Genomic DNA, 23,175 nt, shown 5'->3' on the forward strand with positions numbered 1-23,175 from the left:
GAATTCGTACAGTCTCCAGGCAGATAGTAGTTGGACGAAGCAGTTCTCCTCCATAAACTACGGGAAAGAGTCAGAAACCTGGCCCCGACTCCACCAGGCAGGCATGGACACGTGAGGACCAACATACCCAAAGACCTGCAGGACTGTGAGAATCTTTTCATTCGCAGGGGTCCACAACTGCAGAGGCCATACGAGGGTCCGTTCCGGGTCATCTAAAACAATGGAGCCACATTCAAACTGGAAGACAGAAGCAAGATGGAGGTCTTCACCAGACAGGTTAAAACCGGCACAACTGGACCCGGTGTACCCAGTCGAGATGCCAGCATCACAGCACCACACTAAAGAGGTAGGCCACTCAACCAGAAAAACACCTGGACCCCAACTCTGCTTTCTAACCATGTTAATACATCACCCCAAATTCCAGGCATCCTTCAATTCTATATGTCTTTCATGTGGCACCTTATTGAGCTCAAAGAACTCCAGTAAATTTGTCAAACAGGACATAGTCATGAAATGCATTACGAAATGAATAAAAATAGTGCAAGACACTGCAAGGCAGTGTCTATGGTTCATTCATTTCTTTAACTTCCTTTGCTCCCATGTCTTCTAAACATAAACCACCTTTCTTCCCACAGATGTCTGACCTGCTGAGAGTTTCAAACATTTTTTTGATTATTAGATTTTATTATCTCAGCATCTGGCTTGTGTTCCAGGCTCCTTTGAGCGATCGCTGAAGCACATCCGAGACTTGCAACCTGATTGACAGCAAAGAGTGAGCGATGTCATGAGGCAATTTGTGCAACCAATGCCCTCTTCGTGAGAAAGGTCAGGTTTACTGGAAAGTACGGTTATTCCAACAGCTTTTCAAACTGATCTGCCTCTTTATTTTCGATTCAGTTGCAGCTTTTTTGTCAGCTCTTTCGATTCGATTCCTCGTTCAATTCACCCACAGCCCCCCCCCTCCCCCCCGGAAACACGATGCAATCAGCTGATCCTTCCCACTGCAACACTTGACCGGGCGCCCTGGAGTCGCCGTCAATGATTGACAGGCGTTGCTGTGATACGGATCACGTGGGCCGACGGAAGTGGGTGCACTTTGAGCGGCGAGGCGATGGCGCAGGAGTTGGGTTGCGGTGACAGGTATCCCTTTCCCCCTCACCTTGACCAAGTGAGACCAGGGAAGCTGAGCTGGGCGACGGGCTTTGCCGCGTGGAAGTGTCAGTGTAACTCTCCCCTTGATGATGAGAACCTTGGAAGCACCAGCAACTTGGGCAGGGTCTGTGGAGCGACCTTTCTGGTCAGAGACTCCTGCTGCTGCTCCATCTCCACGTTCGATTTTGGTCATGCATTTTCAGATGGGATCTTAGACTGAGGTTTTGTCTTCCACAGAATGGAAAGATCCCTTTGCATGAGTTCAGAGAAGAGGGGAAGCTCAATTATTTCTTGAGCCATCTTTCTGAAGCAGGTTGCCCACTAGTTATTGTTATCTGGAGGGGATTTATGGAAAGCAAATTGCCTGTCACGTTTCCTTCAGGACAACATTGCTGTTGAGTGTTGTGGAACTTGGGGCTGGAAGGGTTTGGGGAGCCACTTTGTTGGACAGGAATCCCCTGATTTCGACATGTTTTATTGAGGAGCCCTCATTATTTTAACTGTCCTTAATTTGCAAGGTGTTTTGTTTGTTTTAATGATGTTAGAAATAAAAAGCAGTTGAAATTGTGTTCTGTTGTGTTGGCAAAAGCTGGCGATCCACGTGCCCTGAGAAGAAGGGGCGAAAGGAAAAGTGGAGGCCGCAGGGTCAGAGGGGCTGAGATACAGCAGGTGTCTTTGTCGATTATCGTCTGTCGAGATAAGACGGTGGGAAAGTGACTTGCTAAAAACAAACTGCTGGAGGAACAGAGCAGAGCAGCATCTATTGGAAGGGCTGGGATTGGGCACGAAGCCCTGCACCAAGGAGAGCAGGTGTCAGAAGTACAGGGTGGGATGGGTGACACAGGACGTGCAGGGGATGATGAGTTTGTCACACACATGGCACAATGTACAAATACCATGAAATTCTCACTTGCTGCCCTGAGCAGGAGTTTTGTAAAATACAATTACAATATCAGTTATAGTTATTGCATTTGATGGGGATTGCTTAGATATTTTACTTGCTGAGTACACTGAAAGTGTACATTGCATATTTTATCCTTGAATGACTTCTAAAATAATATTTTGATTTTGTTTCTTTATTTTAGAGTTTGGGGGTTTTAAGAAAACCTTGAGTTCGAACATGTCCCAACTCCTCACGTTGGAAGCATTATTATTTCTTTCTTACGTTTTTATGTTACTGCTCATGGCAATGTTTCCCAGGATGTAACCCCTTTGTCATCAAGGGATACCTGTCAATACAAGTTCAAGCTTTCTTGTTACGTACACAAAATATATTTTCTTTTCACCAGTGAAGTGGTCTTCAGCCGGGGAAGATGTGGCTTTGACCATTAGTTTTTTAATTCTTTTCAGCCTCTCCTCATTTGGATGCGCTCAACAGTTGGAAATACATGAGAAAGTCAAGGTAATCACTTTTAATGCTGACCCTTTCATTCATTCACTGTGGTTTAGTTGTAATTGTGGGGTTTGGGGATTGGCCACATGCTTCTCCTGTGATATTTCATGAGCTCTGCAAAAAAATTGTCAAGTTGCAGATAATTGGTTAATTCTCCTGTCAATCAGGTTTGGAGGCAATGCTGCTGTGAGTAACACTTATGGCTCTCTGATGCTCTGTTACATTGTTAACAGGATTATTATGGAAAGAAGATGAAGAAAACAGAGGATCTGCTGCTGAATGTCTGTGTCCCTCCTGCCAAACCAATCCCCAAGTATGTGCAGGATGCATTGAAAGATGTTCATGAGGAAGTGACCTCCAGGTCTGAAATCTTAATAATCTTGCTCTATCTTTATATTTAATAAGTGATGTTATCAATAGAATTATAGCTGAGAAAGAGGCCGGGATTCTGCAATCTGCAGAGGTAAAGGTATATGAAACAGTAGGTTATCTGAGGGGGTGCTGTGGGTGGGGTGAATCATAATGTGCTTGTAGATCACAGGTTCCCCAGTGCCCTTGCTGGTACTTTATGAATGCCTTCAGAGTTGTGCTTTCACTGTAATGTGCTTGACTGGTCTTTGATATTTGACAGGTACTTTGGATGTGGACTTGTGGTTCCCGAATGTTTGGAGAACTGTTGGATTCTGGATTTGGGAAGTGGGAGCGGCCAGGATTGTTATATGCTCAGCAAGCTGGTTGGAGAGAAAGGGCGCGTGATTGGAATAGACATGACGGAGGAGCAGGTGCGTCTCTCTGGGAACTGGGATGTCCGTGGCAACCAGGCTCTATAGCCAATAGAGCCACATCCAACTCCCTGCTGAATGTATCCAATGAACTGGCCTTGATCATATGTGTATGCGTTCTACGTGTTCATTGAGCATGTCTCAATGAGATCCCCTGTTATTCTTCTAAATTTCAAAGAGCATCTAGTTTTTCTTCGCCCGTTCTGACATCCAACGAATCAGTCGGGTGAACTTCACTGCACTCCCTTGGCAGCAAAATGGTCCTTTCTCAGATGAAGAGATCAAACCTGACACAACAGTCAGGGTGTGACCACCTGAATCAAGGTCCTGTACAATTGCAGCAAGACTCCCTCCTGCTCTATATTCAAATCTCTCACAATAAAAGGCCATTGTGCCATTTACTTTACTGCCTGCTGCACCTGTAGATTTATGTCATACAATTGTAACCTATGAAATAGGAGCAGGAGTAGGCGAATCACCCTGCTGTGTCATTCTGGGAGACCTTGTTCGCGAGGTCCTGGGAGCTTCCCTTGACCTTTTTTGGTATTGTTTGGATAAATAACTGATGGGTAAGGTTTTTTTTTAGACTTGTGGAACTTGTGATATGAAGAATGTGGTCCTCTTCTTGTCACCATTGCCTTGTAGATTCAAGTGGCAAAGAAGTTTATTAACTATCACACACAGAAGTTTGGCTTCAGTAAACCAAATGTGGAATTCATCCATGGCTACATTGAAAAACTTGGTGATGTTGGATTGAAAGACAACAGCTTTGATGTTGTAATGTATGTAAAAAAAAAAAGTTCTATTGTTTCTTTTATCCCTCAACTTACAGCAGTTAAAGTATTATGCAGAGAGTTCCAGCTGGTTGGAAGGGTAACAGCTCGCAGAAATATTTGCACAGTGACACAACTGGTGCGCCTTTGACCTCAGTTCATTCCTAACCGTGGGTTTTGCCTTTGTGTGCGTTCTCCCTGTGCCACCGTGCTCCCATCTCCTCAACACCCCTGTGGACGTGCAGTTTGCTCGGTCAGTTGGCCACTGCAATTTGCCCCAAATGTGTAGGAGATTGTGGAGATGCAAGGAGAATATCATGAGATGAGCGTTGATGATAGATGATGGTAGGCATGGGCCCAGTGGGTCTGTTTTTGTGTTGTGTGACTCCGCAGTCACGGTGGGACCGGCCAAGCGGAGCAAGGGCAGATGTCCTGGCTTTTCCAAAGTGGGAGTCTGCAGGCAGGGACTTGCCTCAGGTTGCAGTCACAAGGAGTTGGTGCAGGACGCTATTCCCATATCCTTCCATGCCCAACTGGCACCTGCTGTGGTCTTTGGTGACCCATTGCTGCGCAGCAGGGAAAGGGATAAAGGCATGAGAGAAACCCTAATTTCCATCCACCCCAAACCCAACCTCCAACGTTCGGCCATTTGTCTGATATTTGGCATCCCTGGTGCAGAGCTAGTATAGTGGTTAGTGCAACGCTGTTATAGTGCCAGTGACCTGAGTTAGACACCATTGTTGATTGTAAAGAATTTCTTCCTGTGACCTTCATGGGTTTCCTCTCACGTTCCACCAACATGTGTGGTTTGTAGTTCAATTGTGTATGATTTGGCAGCACTGGTTTGAAAGGCCAAAATCTGCTTCTACTGAGTTGGAAGTAAATTAAAAAATTAAAATGAAGATTAATTGGAGAGCTCCATGAATGGGGCCTGACCTGCTGAGTTCTCCAGCACTTTTGTGTATTGTTAAAATGAACAAGAGATTTCAACTGGTTTACTTAAAATCAAAATTCTCTACGGGGAAAACCACAACAATTTTGCAGGTTTAACTTTCTAGGTATTTCTTGTTGAGTTGCCTTTGGATCAGGGTCCTTTCGAGATGTAGCTGCCAGACCCCTCACCCACAGAGTTGTTCTTTCCAACAAGAGCTGGAAGATTTATTTTGGATCTCTGTCCACAGACGCTTTGTTAGATGAGAGTCACGTTCCCTATCTTCTGAGGTGCCCCTCTCAGTAGGATGCACCACTGTTTTGTAGACTTTAAGCAGGCACCTGCACTGCCAGAAAACATTCCACATCCCACCCTATGTGAGCACGAAGTGACGCAGGATGAACTCCACCTCCGTCAACAAATTTAAAACAAGGACCCCCCCCCCACCCCCAATCCCCAGAGCTGTATTCCTCTTATCTGGAGACTTTCACCACCCTGACCTCGACCCTGTTCCTGAAGCTCAGTACCTTTTCCACCAAGAGGCCCAAACACCCTCAACTACCTCTCCACAACCAACATAGGCTCCATCCCACGGCCGCACATGGTGAATGAGGCCAGCAGTCCTCCTCCCTCCCTGTCTTCAAGTAGAAGCTGAGGCACGAGGACCTGACAGTCGTGGGCTGCTGGACCGAGGAATCAGGTGACATCCCACACAATGGCTTTGAATCAGAAGGCTGGTCTGCTATCAAGTACTCATCCATCAACCTTGCTGAATACACCACTACCTAAATGACTGGTAGCTTTGGCGTTCCATCATTGTGACGTGCCTCGAGAGGTTGGTCGTGGCTCATGTTAACTCCAGTGTACCGGCCACTCTCCACCCCCTCCATTTCATGTCCCTCCGAAACAGGTCTACAGCAGGTGCCCTCTCCCTTTCCCTCCACTCTCCCCTGGAACACCTGGATGACAGGGACACCTCGATCAACAGTTTTATTGTAAGGGTTTCTTCCAAAATTCCCAATTTTTTGTGTGTGTGTGTTTAATTTTTAGTGGAAATAGGGCAGAAATTAATTTAGTTTTTAGTGGTGATTGCATAGAAACTAAATTAATTTATAGTATTTATCTACATGAAACATTATTGTAGACTTTGCTCACTTTTGGAGGGTTTAGTGGGCAATAATGTTAAACCTCTTGACTGAAATGAGTGTCGTAAAATAAGATGAACAAGTTCACGTGGATTTCCAATTGCCTACTTATTGTTTAAGGCATTTAATACAGTAAAACATTTTTTGGATATTTTATTTAAAATTTTCTCCATACATGTAGTCGTCAAAGATTGATATATTAATAATAGAAATTGTGAAAAGAAAACAAACTAGAAACTACATACATGAATGTACATATTCCCCCCTCCAAACCTCCTCCTCCACCCTCAAAATAATTAATATAAAAGGTACAAATGTAGTTAAGTAAAATTAAAGAGAGAAGAAACTTTCAGGACTGCACAGAGGAATGCCATCTAACACACATTTCAACAGAATTCCTTAATACAATTCAGAGGAGATTCTCACAGGTCCAGAGGCACATGAAGCACAACTTTACAAATTTAAACCTAATATTTGAGTGTACAGTGCCAAATTTGTAAAAATGTAGCATATTTATTTCTCAAATTTTATGTAATTTTCCAAAGGAATACAACTTTGAATTTCTGCTTTCCATCTTGCCATACCCAAATGCGACAGTAAAACAGATTGAATTGCTTAGTGCCCCAGATGATGTTTACAGTTGTTAATCTGAATCAAATTGATAGGGCTGAGGTGGAGTCTCTTTTCTGTCGACCTGGATTGGTTTGGGGTTCTTTAACACTTGGACCAACGTTCCTGCTGGTATTTGAGAGTAGTTGATACAATTTACTGTTGGTGAAGCTCTCCATGTTACACAGATGGTACATTTTTGTTTTTTCTTTCAGATCAAATTGTGTGATCAACTTATCACCGGATAAACCAGCTGTGCTCAGAGAAGCATATCGAGTGTTAAAGGTGCTTGTTTAGTGGTTTCTTCTCTTGGTACTGATGAAGTCGCTACAATTTGAATTTCCCGCACTTGCATCGCATCCTAAAGGTGTCATCACGCCGTCATTAGCCCTTCCCGTTTCGACCCGGCAACATAGGTTGACCGTTTTAGATAGGTCCCACAGTGCTACGCTCCACCACTCAGAGGTACCCACCTTGGAGGATCGAAGACGGGTAATCTGGACCACCCAATCCGCTTTTGATTTTTTTAAAAATACACAGAGCTCAAAAGGTGAATAAACGCCTGCTTTACAGCTCTGTGCAAAAGGGGTTAGTGACTTTGGGATTTTAGGCTCCTGCCAAAGAGAGGTCTGATAATTGCCTTCTGAGAAGGGCATGCTGAACACCTTGGGGTTGGCGAGAGATGGGAAAAACTTCATCCCAACCTTGACTGGTGTCCAGAGGCTTGAGTGGATGTGAAAGTGAGGGGGTTAATTTGCATTCGTTTTATCTTGTCTGGTGCTTCTTGCCACCAGATGGATTCTGAGACAATGCTGGAAGGTTTGTCCCCTCTTAAGATTTGGGCTTTAGGTGAGGAAGTAGACTGCTTTTGGTTAATGAGCTTTGCGAAAAGTTAATAGCACAAAATTGTTCCATTTCTAAAATTCAGGCATCAGATATAACGGTAGGACCTTCTGTGGTGAGAGACTAATACTAATTAGAGCAAATCTGCTGGAGGAACTCCTTTGGTGGAGCAGCGTCAGTTTTGGTTCTGAGCTTTTCAAGTCCTTAATCTCGATGAAGGGCTCACCTCTGAGCTCCTCCCGATAGCTTTTATTTGCTCCAGATGCCAGCATCTGCAGACTCTTGTGTGTCTCCAATACTGATTAGAATTCCATTCCCTTCATTAGGATGGTGGTGAAATGTACTTCAGTGACATCTATGCCGATCGTGAACTTCCAAAAGCTGTAAGGACGCACAAAGTCTTGTGGGGTATGTGGAAGCAAATCATGTAAACGTGCCAGAGACATTATATTGCTGTTGAGTGGACAAACACAATCCTGTCACTGTTACAGATTAATTGAAGATTAGGGATTTTGAAATCCGAGTTTAGTATCATTCCTGGTGATCGTATAACAGGCTGATATGGTCTGTTTCCACGCTGTAAACTGTTATATGATTATATGGTTAGAATTGCTGAATTGCTCTAAAAATCCATGTTATTTGGGGAAAGACATTTTGTCCTTTGTCACTGTGTAACCCCAGCCTGCCTTCAATGTGGGAGGAAGCAGGACTTCAGTGAAAGACCTTGGTCATTTGGAACATGCCGTTGGTACTTAACAGAATTGGGGACCTGTAAGTAGGCAGCCTTCTTGAAATAGTAGTATTTTTATCAAGGCACTAAACAACTTTGAAATGTGCCAAACTGTTAAATTGGCAAAATGTCCCAAGGTGATCCACACTGATGGTTTCCCCATCACCCCCTCCATATTGAACTACTCACTGGTTTCCAATTCAGCACTGAGCAATAGCAAGTCAAATTTAACGCAGAACCACGTGCAGAAATTTTGGTCGATTGTTCATTGGGTTAGGCAAGTTGTTAAGACCGTTAGACTATAGGACACAGGAGCTGAAATAGGCTATTCAGTCCATCAAATTCACCCTGATCTGATCCACTTTCCCACTCAGCCCCACTCCCCAGCCTTCTCCCCACAGCCTTTGATGCCCTGGCTAATCAAGAACCTGTCAGTCTCTGCCTTAAATACACCCAAAGATTTGGCCTCCAGAACTGCCCTATTGCAACAAATTCCACAGTTTCACCACCATTTGGCTCAAGAAATTCCTCCCGAATTGAAGGGCGGAAGCCCTTTCATTCTGAAGTTGTGCCTTGTCCTAGACTTGCCCACTATGGGAAACAATCTTTTTACATCTGTTCTATCCATGCCTTTCAACATTGGAAATGTTTCATTGAGATCCCCCTCATTCTCCTAAATTTAATGAGTAAACCCCAAGAAGTGTCAAATACCTGTACTCCTTGTTATGTTAACCTTTTCATATCCAGAATTGTCCTTGTGAACCTCCTTTGAGGTTTCTCCAACATCAGCACATCCTTTCTTCAATGAGGAGCCCAAAACTGCTCACAAACCTCAATGTAAAGTTTCACTAGTGCCTTATAGAACCTCAACATCACATCCCTGCTTTTGTATTTCATTCCTCTCGGAATGAATGCCAGCATTGCATTTGCCTTCTTCACCACCGACTCAACATGCAATTTTAACTTCAGGTTGTCCTGCACAAGGACTCAGATCTCTCTGCATCTGGGAATTTTCATTTTTCTCCCCATTTAGAAAATAATCTGCCTGTTTATTTTTATTTCTACTAAAGTGCATGGCTGTACACTCTCTGACATATTTCATTTGCCACTTCTCATTCTCCGAATTGAAATCCTCATGCAGCCGTCCTGTTTTGTCAACACTACCTGTTTCTGCGCCTCCCTGTTAAGCCACAGTTATGCTCGAGGTGTCTGTGACAGCTCTGTTAGTGGGGTGATTATATTCGGTATTGACCAAGGGCCAGAATGGTAATGCAGGAATCACGGAGAGTTGTAAGACTGCAGGAAAAGGTATGATGTCCATGGATTTGAAAAAGGGCAAGGAAATTTAAAATGCAAAGTACCCCCCTGAACTGGAAGCCAGTGTTTCGGTCAGTGAGAGGAGGGGCTGATGGGGAAGATATCAGATTGGATCACCCACAGTATATGGAATCCATCCCTTATAACTTCCAAGTAGGGAAAATGGACCCTTTGCATCCATTTTCTGAATTATAGTTAAGCAAGATGGAGGTTGAGGTAAAGCCCTAATGACAACATGGTGGCACAGTTATTGCAAAGCCGTTACAGTGCCAGTGACCCAGGTTCAAATCTGGTGCTGCCCCTAAGGACGTTCTCTCTGTGTCTGTGTGGGTGTTCCGGTTTCCTCCCACTTTCCAAACCATATGGTGTTTGAAAGTTAATTGGTGTATTTGGTCGGAAGGGCCTATTACCGTGCTGTTTGTCTAAATTAATTTTTTCTAAAAAAAGTAACTAATCCGCTATGGGATGTGGTTTTCTGAGCTCTATGTGCCCCTTTGTGTAGCTGGCGATCTTGCCTGCTTGAAGGAAAGGATTGGAGAATGAATTTCTTTGAATGCTCTTGCGCTTGGGTCCAGAGTGTTTTGGTGGAGAAATGGTAGATAGAATCACAGCAACCTGGTGGACACCAGGAGCGAATGAAATGTTATGAAATTTTCTGAACAATTCTCTTTCAGGTGAAGGTCTAGGAGGAGCTCTCTGGTGGAAAGAATTATTCAACATTGCAAAGGAGGTGGGTTTCAGTGCCCCCCGACTGATCTGTGCCAGCCAGTTTCCTGTGGCAAATAAAGAGCTCGAGGAAATGATCGGTAAGGGATCTGAGACCCCATTAACTGTTTCTGGATACATTGTGCCCTTTAGTGGGGAAAATAAGGAGAAACAGCAGGATAAGAGGGAGGGAGAGGAAAGAGGGCAGAACACAGGTGGATCCAGGTGGGAGGATAGAGAGAAGGGAGGGGTGGGGGGCTGGAGGAAAGGAGACAGGGATGGAGAGAGAGAGAGAGACGGGGAGGGTATGAACAGAGAGCAGAGCGCACAAGATTTTGGGCTTGGGGACAAGGGGGAGCCAGAGACTGGTTTGGAAAGGCAAATCGTAAATTGACACCGGGAGATGGTTCAGTTGGGCTGCGGACCGACAGTGGAGTCAGATAAGAGAGGTTAATCGTTTCCTTGGCAACCAGAAGCAGCAGAAGTCAGTCAGGAAGGCTGGGAGGAGTGATGGGTGGGTTTTTAAAATGGTGAGGTACTTCTCACCGCTCCTGTTTGCAGCAATGCCGTGCGAATTGGGCAGTGCAGAGACGCAGCAGGTGGAGGCATTGCCTCTCATCTTCAGCAACCCCGGTTCAATCCTCACATCCGCGTGTCTGCCGGGTACTCCAGTTTCCTTCCACTGACTGCAAATGGGCTGGTCGGTAGATTAATCGAACTGCTGTAATGCTTTAAAAAAAAGAATAATTTGGAGGCACAGCATGGTAATAGGACCTTTCAGTCCGAGAGCCCATGCTGCCAAAATACATCCGTATGTCTTTGATACGTGGAAGGAAACCTGAGCACCTGGAGGAAACCCATGCTGGTCACGTGGAGAACATACAAACTCCTTACAGATAGCGGTAGATTGGAGCCTGGGTCGCTGGTGCTGTAATAGCTTTGTGCTAACCGTACCATCCTAAGTTACCCCCAGTGAGTAAGTGAGTGATATAATCCAGGCAGAGGGGTGGGAATGTGACGGTGATAAACATACATGAGCCTTGGTGTGTTCCCTGCTGTCCAACAATGATCGCTATCAGCGATGCCTCCAAAGTGACTGAAGGTTGATGGCAATGATGTGTTCTCAAGGTGACAGAGATAAGCCTTCCGGCAGGCAGCTCTGCCTACAGATGGTGGTGATCACTTCAGCCTTGCCTGTTGAGGGTGTGGATGTGCCTGCAGCCCTCTTCTCTTCCCCCACCTCCTTTCATTGACCACCAGTTGTCACCGGAGCAGACAAGCTCTGACCGGGCCTATTCATTGCAGAAGCACTGAGTTCTGTCGACTGCCTGCTGCTTCCATTTGGTGAAAGACTGGAGGTGGCTGGGACTCAGCTAGTCAGGCAGCATCTGTGGAGAGAAATGGACAGTCAGCATTTCGGGTCGGGACCAACATTGACTGTCTATTTCTCTTCCTGGGATCCCCTTGCCCCACATCCTAATTTTGCTCCTGATCCCAACATCTGAAGTTTCTGGTGTCTCTCCGTCTGCATAGCTTGAACCTAACCAGGTAGGCACTATGGTACAGCAGGCAGCAATGGCTGGTGTTTTCTCCACAAGTCTCACTGAACATTGATTGAAGTGTTTTGATAGACTGCTATTGAAGCATATCAGCTCCTGTCTGAGTGGCCACATGGATATGTTCCAGTTTACCTATCATAGCAACAGGTCTACGGCGGATGCCATCTCACTGACCCTACACCAAGCCCTGGAACATCTGGCCAGCAAAGATGCTCTTTATCGACTACAGTTCGGTATTTGGCACCAACATCCCCTCAAATCTGATCAGTAAACTCCAAGACCTGGGAGTTAACACCCCACTGTGTAATTGGATCATGAATTTCCTCACCTCCAGACCACAATCAGTGAGGGTTGATAAGAACATCCCCTCCACAATTTCCATCAGTACTGGAGCACCACAGGGCTGTGTTTTTTGACCCCCCTGCTCTACTCACTTTACACCTACAACTGTGTGGCTCGGAATGACAGCAACTCCATATACAACAGTGGTTCACACTTTTTCTTTCCACTCACATGCCACCTTAAGTAATCCCTATCCTCTGCGATTAGTAAAAGATTACTTAAAGTGGTATGTGGGTGGAAAGAAAAAGTTTGAAAACCACTATTTTAATCGTACCTAATTGACTCGTTATGTGCATGGTTTCATAGCTCCAAAGGAAATTGGGCCAATGAAATTTTTCTCAAGCAAAATATTTCGATAACAATTGAGTCTCGAGCAGTGGTTCTCAACCATTTGCCCTAACTTGCATACCACTTTAAGTAATCTCTCACTAATCACAGAGGACCTATGGCATAGGGATTACTTAAGGTGGTATGTGAGTGGAAAGAAAATGTTTGAAAACCATTGATCTACAAGTTGACAGATGATACATCGGTAGTGGGCTGTATAAAGAAAGGAGATAATTTGTGCACTACTCACTTTTCTCCCCTCAGGTGACTGCAAGTTTGTTTCTGCCACGTACCGACTGTTCAAAATCCCAGCCGGGGCTCCAAGAGAGAAGTGCCATGTAACTTACAACGGCTCAATCACGGGCTGCAGAGAAAAGCTGGACTTCGACATCACTCACACGTTTAATGTAAGACTCAAGTTCCAAGCTCTATTTTTCCATGGGAACTGTGTTCTAGTATGATAAAATGACTTGGGGGAGGGAGAGTTCAAAGCCATGAAATCTCCAGGAGCAGGAGGCAAGTGCATCAGAGAAACATCTGGCTGTTTCTCTCAATGTTGATGTCCACACCTCCACTCCCAAAACATTTGCCTCATCTGAATTCACTCTTCTCTCAGGCCCCTTTTTCAACATTTTAGTTTCTTAATGAAGTATTGAGGATGTAAATAATGAGGGTAGACCCATGGAACACTATAATATGGAAACAGGCCCTTTGGCCCTTCTAGTCTGTGCTGAACTATTATTTCTGATCTATTTATTTCAGATTTATTGTCAGAGTATATACATGATATCACATCCAACCCTGAGATTCCTTTTTCCTACGAGTGCAGCAGAATTACCTCCAATTGGTTGTGCAAAAAATAAACTGTACACAGTGTAAACATATCAACAATGAAAAGAACTGAAAACATAACAAATGTAAACAAACTGTGCAATACAGGAAGAATAAAGGAAAATCAATAAAGTGCACGAGCTCTCAAATGAGTCTCTGAGTTTATTGTTGAGCAATTTTTGCACAACCAATTGGTGGTAATTTTGCTGCGCTCGTAGGAAAAAGGAATCTCAGGGTTGTAAGTGATATCATGTATACTCTGACAATAAATCTGAAATAAATAAATAGATCAGAAATAATAGTTCAGCACAGACTAGAGGGGCCAAAGGACCTGTTTCCATATTATAGTGTCCCATGGGTCTACCCTCATTATTTATATCCTCAATACTTCATTAAGGATGGTGGTGGAGGGGTAGCAGCTGTTCCTGAACCTGCTGGTGTGAGTCTTGTGCCCCCTATCCCTCTTTCCTGATGGCAGCAGCGAGAACAGAGCGTGTGCTGGGTGGTGTCGATCCTTGATGATTGCTGCTTCTCTCCAATGGCAGCGTTCCCTATGGACGTTCTTAATGATGGGGAGAGTTTTGCTTGTGCTATCCTGGGCTGCGTCCACTACTTTTGGGAGGGCTTTATGCTCAGGGGTATTGGTGTTCCCATACCAGACTTTGATGCAGCTGGTCAGCACACTTTCCACCATTCCTCTGTAGAAATTTGCCAGGGTTTCTGGTGTCATTCCAAACCTCCGCAAACTCCTGAGGAAATAGAGATGCTGACATGCTTTCTTCACGATGCCTTTAGTGTGTTGGGTCCAGGAAAGATCCTCTGAGATAAAATTTGCTCACCCTCTCTACCTCTGACCCCTCAATGATCACTGGATTGATCCTCCTGTAGTCAACAATCAGCTCCTTAGTTCTGGTGACGTTGAGGGCAAGGTTGTTGTTGGTGCACCATGCAGCCAAGTTTTCAATCTCTCTCCTGTATGCTTTCTTTATATAACCCACTACTGTGGTATTGTTGGCAAATTTATAGATGTTGTAATTGTCATACCAAGGTATAAAGTGAATAGAGCCGGGGGCTAAGAACACAGCCCTGTGATGCTCTGATACTGATGGAGATTGTAGAGGAGAAGTTCTTACCGATCCTCACTGATTGTGGTCTGGATATTATTCTGCCTTGTCCCACTGACCTGCACCCAGACTATGTCCCTCTGTACCCCTAGTCAAATGTTAGTACCAAGTATTGATACGCTGAAATTCTTGCTGCAGTGTCACTGATACATAAGGTACACTAACAACAACAATATGCATTAAATTGTGACAGAAAAGAGGTAATGGATAAGATATGTAAATACTCACAGTTGCAAAAAACGATGTTTCAGTGGTGCAGACAGATGTTTTTGATGTCTTGCAGTGGTTTATCGTTCGGGTATTTGGGGAAATTCAGGAGTCTGATAGCTGTTGGATAATGTTCTTGAACCTAGAGCTGCTGGTCTTCAGGTTCCTGTAAATTGCTGCCTGAAGGTAGCATTGAGCAGAGGCTGTGTCCAGTGTGATGGGGGTCCTTTTTTGATGCTGGCTGCCTTCTTGAGGCAGTGCCTTTCTTAGGCAGGTTAAATGGATGGGAGGTCGAAACCCACGATGGGCCTGACTAGCTTTGCCACTTTCTGCAGCTTTCTAAGTTACCAGGCATTTGAGTTACCAAAGCAGACCGTGATGCAACCAGTCGGTATGATTTCAGCTTGTAGTGAGCTCCGTATCCTGGGCAGGCATTTGAGTGATCACACTTTTTTCTTTTTTTGCTGATTTCCCCCTTTTCAGATCATCTGCACAGAATTTTCTCCAGTTTCTGCTAAACCTCCCCCTCTCTCTCTCACACATCCTCTGTCTTTTTACCTCCAGCTCCCCACCCCTTTCCCTTCCCTCTCCATGTAGAGAGCTACTCCTCCCCTAATTCCACCTTTTTTCTCCTCTACCTCTCCACCCATAGCCACCTATGTCCTTTGACCTGTTTGCCTGTGCACCTCCCCTCTCCCCTTCCTCCCTTGTGTCCTCCCCTCACTTTTTTATTCAGTGGCCTGCCTGTTTTTTGCTCATACCTTGACGAAGGGCTTGGGGGTCTGAAATATTGGTTTTCCTTTCCTTCCTTTGGGTATTGTGTGACCTGCTGAGTTTCTCCAGCACTTTTGTCCATTTCACTACAGGCATTCCTGTTTAACTCCATTAATTCGCACTGAACTATTGCTTTATTCCCTTGACCAGGAAGGAGAGACTATCGTCGTAGACGAGGAAATGGCTGCAGTTCTCAAGACCTCACGATTTGCTGATAAATTCACTATTCAGGCGAAGCCTGGAGCGTCTCCCAACTCTGGAGAACACCCACCCATGGCGCAGGTAAAGGCCGCAAGAAATTTAAAAAGAGGTGGTAACGGGCAGATGCTGGGGTCCAGTGCTGTACACACAAGTGCTGGAGAAACTCAGCAGGTCACCCAGCATCGATCGAGGCAGATGACGTTTCGGGCCTGATCCCTTTGTCGGGAATCTGGAAAAACAGGTTGACGCCTGAATAACATGTTGGGGCAAGGGGGAGAGGGGGGAGGAAGGGGGCAGAGGGAGAACAGGTGAGCAGGTAGGTAACAAGTTTTACAGGTTGGGGAGTAGCAGGAAAAGGTGGTGAGAAGTGATGGGTGAGTGAACAGAAGGGTAAGAAGAGGATGGGGGAACTGGAAGAAAGTGGCAGAGGGGTAGGGGAAGAGAGACCAGAGTAGGGGTTAACGGAAATTGGAAAAGCCGATGTTGATGCCATCTGTTTGGAGACTGCTCAGACAGAATACAAGGTGTTCCTTCAAGTTGTGGGTTGCCTTGGACGGACATGTTAGTGTGGGAGTAATGTGTGGAATTAGTGGGAGGTCCTTGCTGTTTCAGCAGACAGAGCAAAGTAAAAGAAGTGACTTGGTTTTTGTGAGCCCGTGGTAATGGCAACGCTCGGAGAAAAGTGAACAGGTCATGGAGTCGCATGGCACAGAAACAGGCCCATCAGATGTCCACCTGAACTAACCCCATTTACTGGTTAAGTAGGTTGAAAGGAAGAGGTTTAAGAGGGGAAACCTTTTGATTCAGAGGGTGGTGAATATCAAAATCAAGTTTGTTGTCATGAGCATGTGTCATGAAACTTGTTGTTTTGCAGCAGCAGATTGTGCAGGCAGGTGAAAAATTGCTATAAATTACAGTTCCACAAATACAATATTTAAAAATAAATAATTCATGCCATAAGGGAAAATAAAGTGAGGTCATAGCTGTGGTTCATTGAACATGGGAGCTCAGGAGGTTTGGTCTGGGATGACAATTTAAGGTGAGGGGGAGGAAGTTTAAGAAAGATGTGGGTCAAATATTTTACATGGAGAGAGGCGAGTGCCTGGGATGGGCTCCCCGGGGTAGTGGTGGAAGTAGGTACAACGATAGTGTTTGAAGTGACTTCTACATAGATGGGTGAACATGGAGGGGGATGGAGGGATGTCTAGCAAGCACTGGAGGTTTAGTTTGCTATGGGCAATATATTCAGTGGGACCTGTTCCTGTCTTGTACTTTTCCATGGTCTATGTTCACTATTGGAACCCATACCTCATGTTCAGGCTGCTGTCAGGTGTGGAAGTGAGAGGATGGATAACCTTTGAATTATGGATCATCGATTTAAATGGCTGTATTTAGTAGCTTCAATCATAGCAATTTGTTCAAATGTACCTCGAGACGTTTGCACCCATCTGAAGCACCACTGACCAATCGAAATCAAGGAGTTGATGGGATCATCTGATGGGAACAGATCACTTGATTCATCCATGTGGTGGTTTCTTGCCTTTATCTGTGGTATTCCCAGGAAAAAGTCACAAAGCACGGAGGAGGTTTGTGATCGAACAGATGGAAAATGAATTGGTGGAGCGTGTCGTGCTTGTGCCGTCTCTAGTAGCCCTGCACATCTTCCTGGTGGTGTTAGTTTGCTGGGAATAGGAGGCATTTTTTGAAGGCAGCAATTTGTTTTCTTCTTTTGTAATTGGATCCATTGTTTGTGTAGGGCACTGCTGTTAATCCCTTCCAGATGTCCAACGATCCAGCAGAGGGATGGGCCCCATCCTGCACTAAAGTCTGTTCCGTCCAGGGCAAAGATTGCTGCTAAATCACCTTCGTGTGCCATAGGAAAGAGGGATCTGCTTGCCAGTGAAAACGCAAAGCTGGAGAAACTCCACTGGTCAAATCGTGTCTTTCATATAGCAAAGAGAAAGATACATAATCAACCTTTTGGGCTTGAGCGCTTCCTCAAGGTATCATGTGCTTGCTGCAGTCCTAAGTAAACCCCAACAGGAAACCATTGTCATATACTTCATACATGTACAAGAGGAGATTGAAGGGGTGAGGTTGGCCTGAGGTGGATCTGAATTGAACGCCGCCCCGCCCTCCCGCGCCATTCCCTGCCTATGGTCAGGGCTCTATTAATTTAACTCCCTCGAGCCCAAGGTCAGTGAGGACAGTGATGATCTTTTCCTGTCTGTCCTGCTGCACTTCCAGGACACATGTTTAATCATCCTGTTATGGAGCTCCCAGGAGGTGCCCCGTCGATTCAAAGTGATTTTGCTTTTCACTCTTGTGCATGGGTGCACGGTGGTGCACGCCAGTGTGTGTGCCTGCTCACAGTGGAGGAAGTCTTCTTGCATGAATGGGAGTCCATCCTGAGAGCAGTCACATCCCCCCCTCCCCCCCCCCCCCCACCTGGTGTGCATATAAATGTGCTGGAGACATTCGGCAGGTCATGCAACATCCACGGAAAGGTGCTGCCGGATCTGCTGAGTTACCCCAGCACCAGACCCCGGCACGTGCAGGTTTCTGGTCCACTTCTGCTTCAAATCTCATTTGAGCCCTCAAACCCGCGGGGATTTTGGATGCAGTGGAAGGTCGTGATGACTCAGTTTTGGGAGTGGTGGGGCTGAGGACTTGAATCTTCAAAGCCTAGGAGGCTGTAGACCAAGGCCTGGAAGACGGGATGAGGAAAGATGGGCATTGAGGCCCAGCATGGATGTGGTGGGCAGAAGGGCCCATATCCATACTTTGTGGGGGGAGGGGAAGAATTATCTGTGGCATTGAATGACAGATCAGGCTCAAGATCAAGTGGCTGATATTTACTTCTCTCTTTGTTTGATATGGTTGTTATAAAAATTTCCTTCCAATAAACAGTAAAACTGGTGTTTCCGTCTGTATATTTCTGTGAGAAATCTGATCACACAAAGGCCATTTGCTTCTGCAGGGTGTCATCGGGTTTTATTGGGCTTTGCATCCTTGTGAATGGTCTCTTATCACCCGAACATTTGATGCTCACTGCTCGGGCAAACCAGTGAGGTCAAGTAGCTGACTAATTCACTTTACCTTTGCTCACCTTCTTGATTTTGGTTCTGCTTATTTCTCTGCCTGCATTCTTCCCACACCCACTAAAGCCTGCTGTCAGCTGTAAGTTGAGGGTTCAAGGTATCAGATGGCTGAAGAAAGTGTCAGATGGAGCCATATCTGTCAAGGGCATCGACCTCCCATCGATTGAATGTGCCTCAGAGTGGACCCCCATCAACCTGGTCTTAGCCTCTTCTGCTATCAAGATTTATGGGCCTATCATGATGCCCTTGAAGAAGGGGGTGGCGAGCTCTCCCCTTAACCCATTGCAGCCTGCATGGTGAAGGTGCTGCACAGTGGTGTTGCATTGGGAGTTTAGGATTTGGACCAGGAAATCGTTAAGGGAAGGTAGTACACTTCCCCAAGGTAAGGTCGTGTGCGATTGGATCGGCCACAATCAAAGAGAGCAATGTAAAACTGAGCAATGCAGAGATAAATATTTAATAATAATGTACAAAAGTAAGAGTCCTTAAATGAGTTTCTGAGTTTGTGGTTTGGGAGACTGATGATGGAGGGGTAGCACTTTGCTTCTTTTGTTTGTACGTCACAGCAACCTTGTCATTGTCCCTTTCTCAAGGCTCAAGGAGAGCAGTCTTCTTTGTGCCCAGTCTTGGCTAGTGTTTGGATCCTCCTAGGTTTTTCAGAAGTACAGCATGATAACAGGCCCTTTCAGCCCACAAACCCATGCTGCCCAATTTCTATTAATTGATCTGCAACCCCCAGTATGTTTTGAAGGGCGGGAGAAAACCAGAGCACCTAGAGGAAACTCGCGCAGACACGAGGAAAACGTACAGACTCATAGCATGGGTTTCGAACCCCAATCCTGATCACTGGCTCTGTAACAGCATTGCGCTAACTGCTATGCTAGCCATGCCACCCACCTTTGGCACCTTGTATTCCTAGACGGTCTCCCATCCAAGTACTGATCAGGCGTGAACCTGCTTAGCTACCGAACTCAGACGAGATTGCTCGTAGGCAACATCTACTCATTTTCACCAGTGGCTTTGTTGTGTGCCTGAGCTTATGGAGACTGGAATGCTGAACGGTATTCCAAGGATGATCACGTCAAGGTTAAGTAATTATTGGGAACTAAAGCAGGGATCAAAATTCCAAATGGGTCTTGCCAAGACTTGGTTGTTCACAGGTGCAATGTCAAGGACATGTCACGATGAGAGTTTATAAAGCACAATGGACAGATTCACTGAAATCCTTACCATAGCCAAATAGGTATGCAAGATATACCAATGACAATAGATTAAATTATATAACCACAATGTGACAAAACATTAAAAAAAATAATTAAATATTCACAGCTGCAGTTAATGTAAGAAAAGTAGATGTAGAAAGATCATTTCGTGGCCCTAGGGTAGTTTATGGTTGTGGCAGGATCAAGAATTTGTGGTGAAAGAAAATTGTTCTTGGACCTGGAGGCGCTTGACCTATCAAAGAATACACTTCTCTTTATTTGCTTATCAAAATCCTTTATACATTGGGTGGCAAGGTTATCATAGCGTTTAGTGCAACGCTGTTACAGTGCCAGGTCCAGGGTTCAAATTTTGCTATGACTTTAAGGGGTTTGTATATTCTCTCTGTGTCTTTGTGGGTTTCCCTGGGGGCTTAGGTTTCCTCCCACCGTTCGAAACATACCAGGGGTTGTAGGTTAATTGGGTAGAACGGGCTTGTGGGCCGAAAGGGCCTGTTACTGTGCTGTATGTCTGAATTGAAATTTAAAAATTTGAATCCCTCTTTAAATCATTCCATTTTAAGAACAGTTCCTGTTTCCCAAGATTCGTTATAACATTAGTTGCTGACGTCTCCTGTTAAAGATATTATTCATCAACGGAAACGTCGATTTGTTTAATTGGATGCAAAACTGCTCGTTCCTGATAAGAAATCAGTGCCCATTTGATTATGAATTATTTCTTTATTAAAGTTATTATTCACTTTTGGTATAAAATTAGAAGCTCCATTAACCAACTCCAGGCCATGTTAGTCTTCTTCCATTTCCATAATTAGCCCCATTAACTGCACCTGGTTGCAACCGCTTAAAGGAAACCAAGATAGGACAAGGTGGATCAGAAATAACAAAACACACATTGAAGTCACAAAATATACAAATAAATTATATACGAAAGACTTTGTAAATCTACAGCAGTGATTCTTAACCTTATGTCACTCCCATTCCACCTTAAGCAATCCCTTACCAATCACAGAGCACCGATGGAATAAGGATTACTTAAAGTGGTGCGTGAGTGGAAAGAAAAAGGTTGAGAACCACTGCTCTAGAGAATATACTCTGGGGGAAGTTACCCAATTAGTTATTTTAGTGGAATTTAGGAATAAAGAGGGGATGATAATATTGATGGGATTATATTGTTTGCCCCCTACACAATAGCTACTGGGAATGAGAGGAGCCTTTACAGGCAAACAAAAGTAAATCTATTTTGTGTATTTATCTACATGATTATCAAGGATCCTTGAAATTGCAGATAGCTGCAAAAAAAGATGGTTATAATAGTGGTCTTCACATCCCTCATTTTGACTGGGACTCTCAGTTTGATGCGGAGGAATTAGTTAGTGTGTCCCTGAAAGTTTCCTCCAGCAGTAAGTAGAACTACTGGGGAGAGGGCAACACCAGACTTTATATTAGAAAATGAGACAGAACAAGTGATTGAAGAGTCTGTGGGGAAGCACTTTGACACCAGGGATCATAATTCCACTAGTTGTAAAATAGTTTTTGCTACATGTTAAAGTCCAAATTGGGGGGAAAGGCACATTTTAATGGCATCAGATATGAACACTCAAACGTGACTGGGAGAGGCTGTTTACAGATGATAACGAGTTTATTGTCAAACCCTAAGTACAATGTACATTTGCACCAAAATTATTTCTGGCTGCAGGTAAACTTATGATACCACTGATAATAATTGTACATAATAAATGTCCCCAGTATTGAAAGGGGTAATAAATGTAAAGGATAGATAGATAATATTTAGTTTCACTTAGAACAAGAGCAAAATAGTTTCAATAGTGCAGTCAGGTCTTATCATGGTGCGGAATAGTTTATAGTGATGAGGGAAGGAAGAGAAGGTTCAAGAGCCTGACAACCATTGAAGAAGAAAAAACTGTTCTTGGGGTCATGAATCGTATAAGGATAACTGAGGAGGTAGTGATGGCAGTGTTAAAAGAGATATAAACATGGACAAATCTCCGGGTCCGGACAATGTATTCCCAAGGACACTCATGGAGACTAGTGTACAGATAGTGGGGCCATTAACAGAAATATTTAGGATGACACTGGTCACGGGGGTAGTGCCAGAGTATTGGAGGGTGGCTCATGTTATTCCGCTGTTTAAGAAAGGGTCCAAATGTAAACCAGGAAATTATAGACCTGTGAGTCTGATGTCTGTGGTGGGTAAGTTGATGGAAAGTGTTCTGAGGGATGGCATTTACAAATATTTGGAAGAACAGGGATTGATAGGAAGTCGTCAGCATGGTTTTGTCAGGGGTAGATCATGCTTAACAAACCTTATAGAGTTTTTCGAGGGGGTTACAAAAAAGATTGATGAAGGGAAGGCTGTGGATGTTGTCTTTTTAGACTTTAGTAAAGCTTTTGACAAAGTTCCTCACAGGAGGTTAGGAAAAAAGGTGGAGGCATAAGGTATAAATAAGGAGGTAGTGAAATGGATTCAGCAATGGTTGGATGGGAGGTGTCAGAGTGTACTGGTAGAAAATTATTTGAGAAATTGGAGGCCGGTAACTAGTGGAGTTCCTCAGGGATCGGTCCTGGGTCCTCTATTGTTTGTTATATATATTAATGATCTGGAAGAAGGGGTGGTAAATTGGATAAGTAAGTTTGCAGATGATACAAAGATTGGTGGTATTGTGGATAGTGAGGAAGATTACCATAACTTAAAAAGAGATTTAGGAAAGCTAGAGGAGTGGGCTGAGAAATGGCTGATGGAATTTAATTCCGATAAGTGTGAAGTGTTGCATTTTGGAAAGGCAAATCTAAATAGGTCATATACATTGAATGGTAGACAATTGAAGAGTGCAGAGCAACAAAGGGATTTAGGAGTTATGGTAAATAGTACCCTCAAAATTGATACTCGGGTAGATGGTGTGGTGAAGAAGGCATTTGGAATGTTGGCCTTCATAAATCGAAGTATTGAATTCAAGAGTTGGGATGTTATGATGAAATTGTACAAAGCATTGATGAGGCCAAATTTGGGATACATTGTGCAGTTTTGGTCACCAAATTATAGGAAGGATATAAACAAAATAGAGAGAGTACAGAGAAGGTTCACGAGAAT

General features: G+C 44.4%; 1 protein-coding gene across 3 annotated transcripts; it reads left to right on the top strand.

The window, feature by feature from the left end:
- Positions 1-1,047: 1,047 nt before the first annotated feature.
- On the top strand, positions 1,048-18,664 carry LOC138744291 (arsenite methyltransferase-like). Of its 3 annotated transcripts, none has more exons than XM_069900188.1 (11): positions 1,048-1,140; positions 2,503-2,554; positions 2,779-2,906; positions 3,177-3,327; positions 3,973-4,109; positions 7,001-7,070; positions 7,955-8,036; positions 10,350-10,481; positions 12,873-13,015; positions 15,695-15,826; positions 17,502-18,664. In XM_069900188.1, the coding sequence occupies exons 1-11, from the start codon at positions 1,112-1,114 to the stop codon at positions 17,601-17,603; spliced, it is 1,158 nt and encodes a 385-aa protein (XP_069756289.1). In that variant the 5' UTR covers positions 1,048-1,111; the 3' UTR covers positions 17,604-18,664. The 3 variants fall into 3 exon arrangements, with proteins under 3 accessions (XP_069756289.1, XP_069756287.1, XP_069756288.1); XM_069900186.1 differs by lacking the exon at positions 1,048-1,140 and adding an exon at positions 1,225-1,297; XM_069900187.1 differs by lacking the exon at positions 1,048-1,140 and adding an exon at positions 1,227-1,276.
- The last annotated feature ends 4,511 nt before the right edge of the window (positions 18,665-23,175 follow it).

The sequence above is a fragment of the Narcine bancroftii genome, chromosome 10, assembly GCF_036971445.1.
Source record: "Narcine bancroftii isolate sNarBan1 chromosome 10, sNarBan1.hap1, whole genome shotgun sequence".
NCBI classification, from domain to species: Eukaryota; Metazoa; Chordata; class Chondrichthyes; order Torpediniformes; family Narcinidae; genus Narcine; species Narcine bancroftii.

Bases quoted from the DNA above. Each gene is read 5' to 3' on its own strand.
- LOC138744291 (XM_069900186.1), top strand. From the start codon at position 1,239: ATGATGAGAACCTTGGAAGCACCAGCAACTTGGGCAGGGTCTGTGGAG. The intron at 3,328-3,972 runs GTGCGTCTCTCT...ATTGCCTTGTAG, and splicing joins TAGACATGACGGAGGAGCAG to ATTCAAGTGGCAAAGAAGTT. The intron at 15,827-17,501 runs GTAAAGGCCGCA...TTGTTTGTGTAG, and splicing joins AACACCCACCCATGGCGCAG to GGCACTGCTGTTAATCCCTT.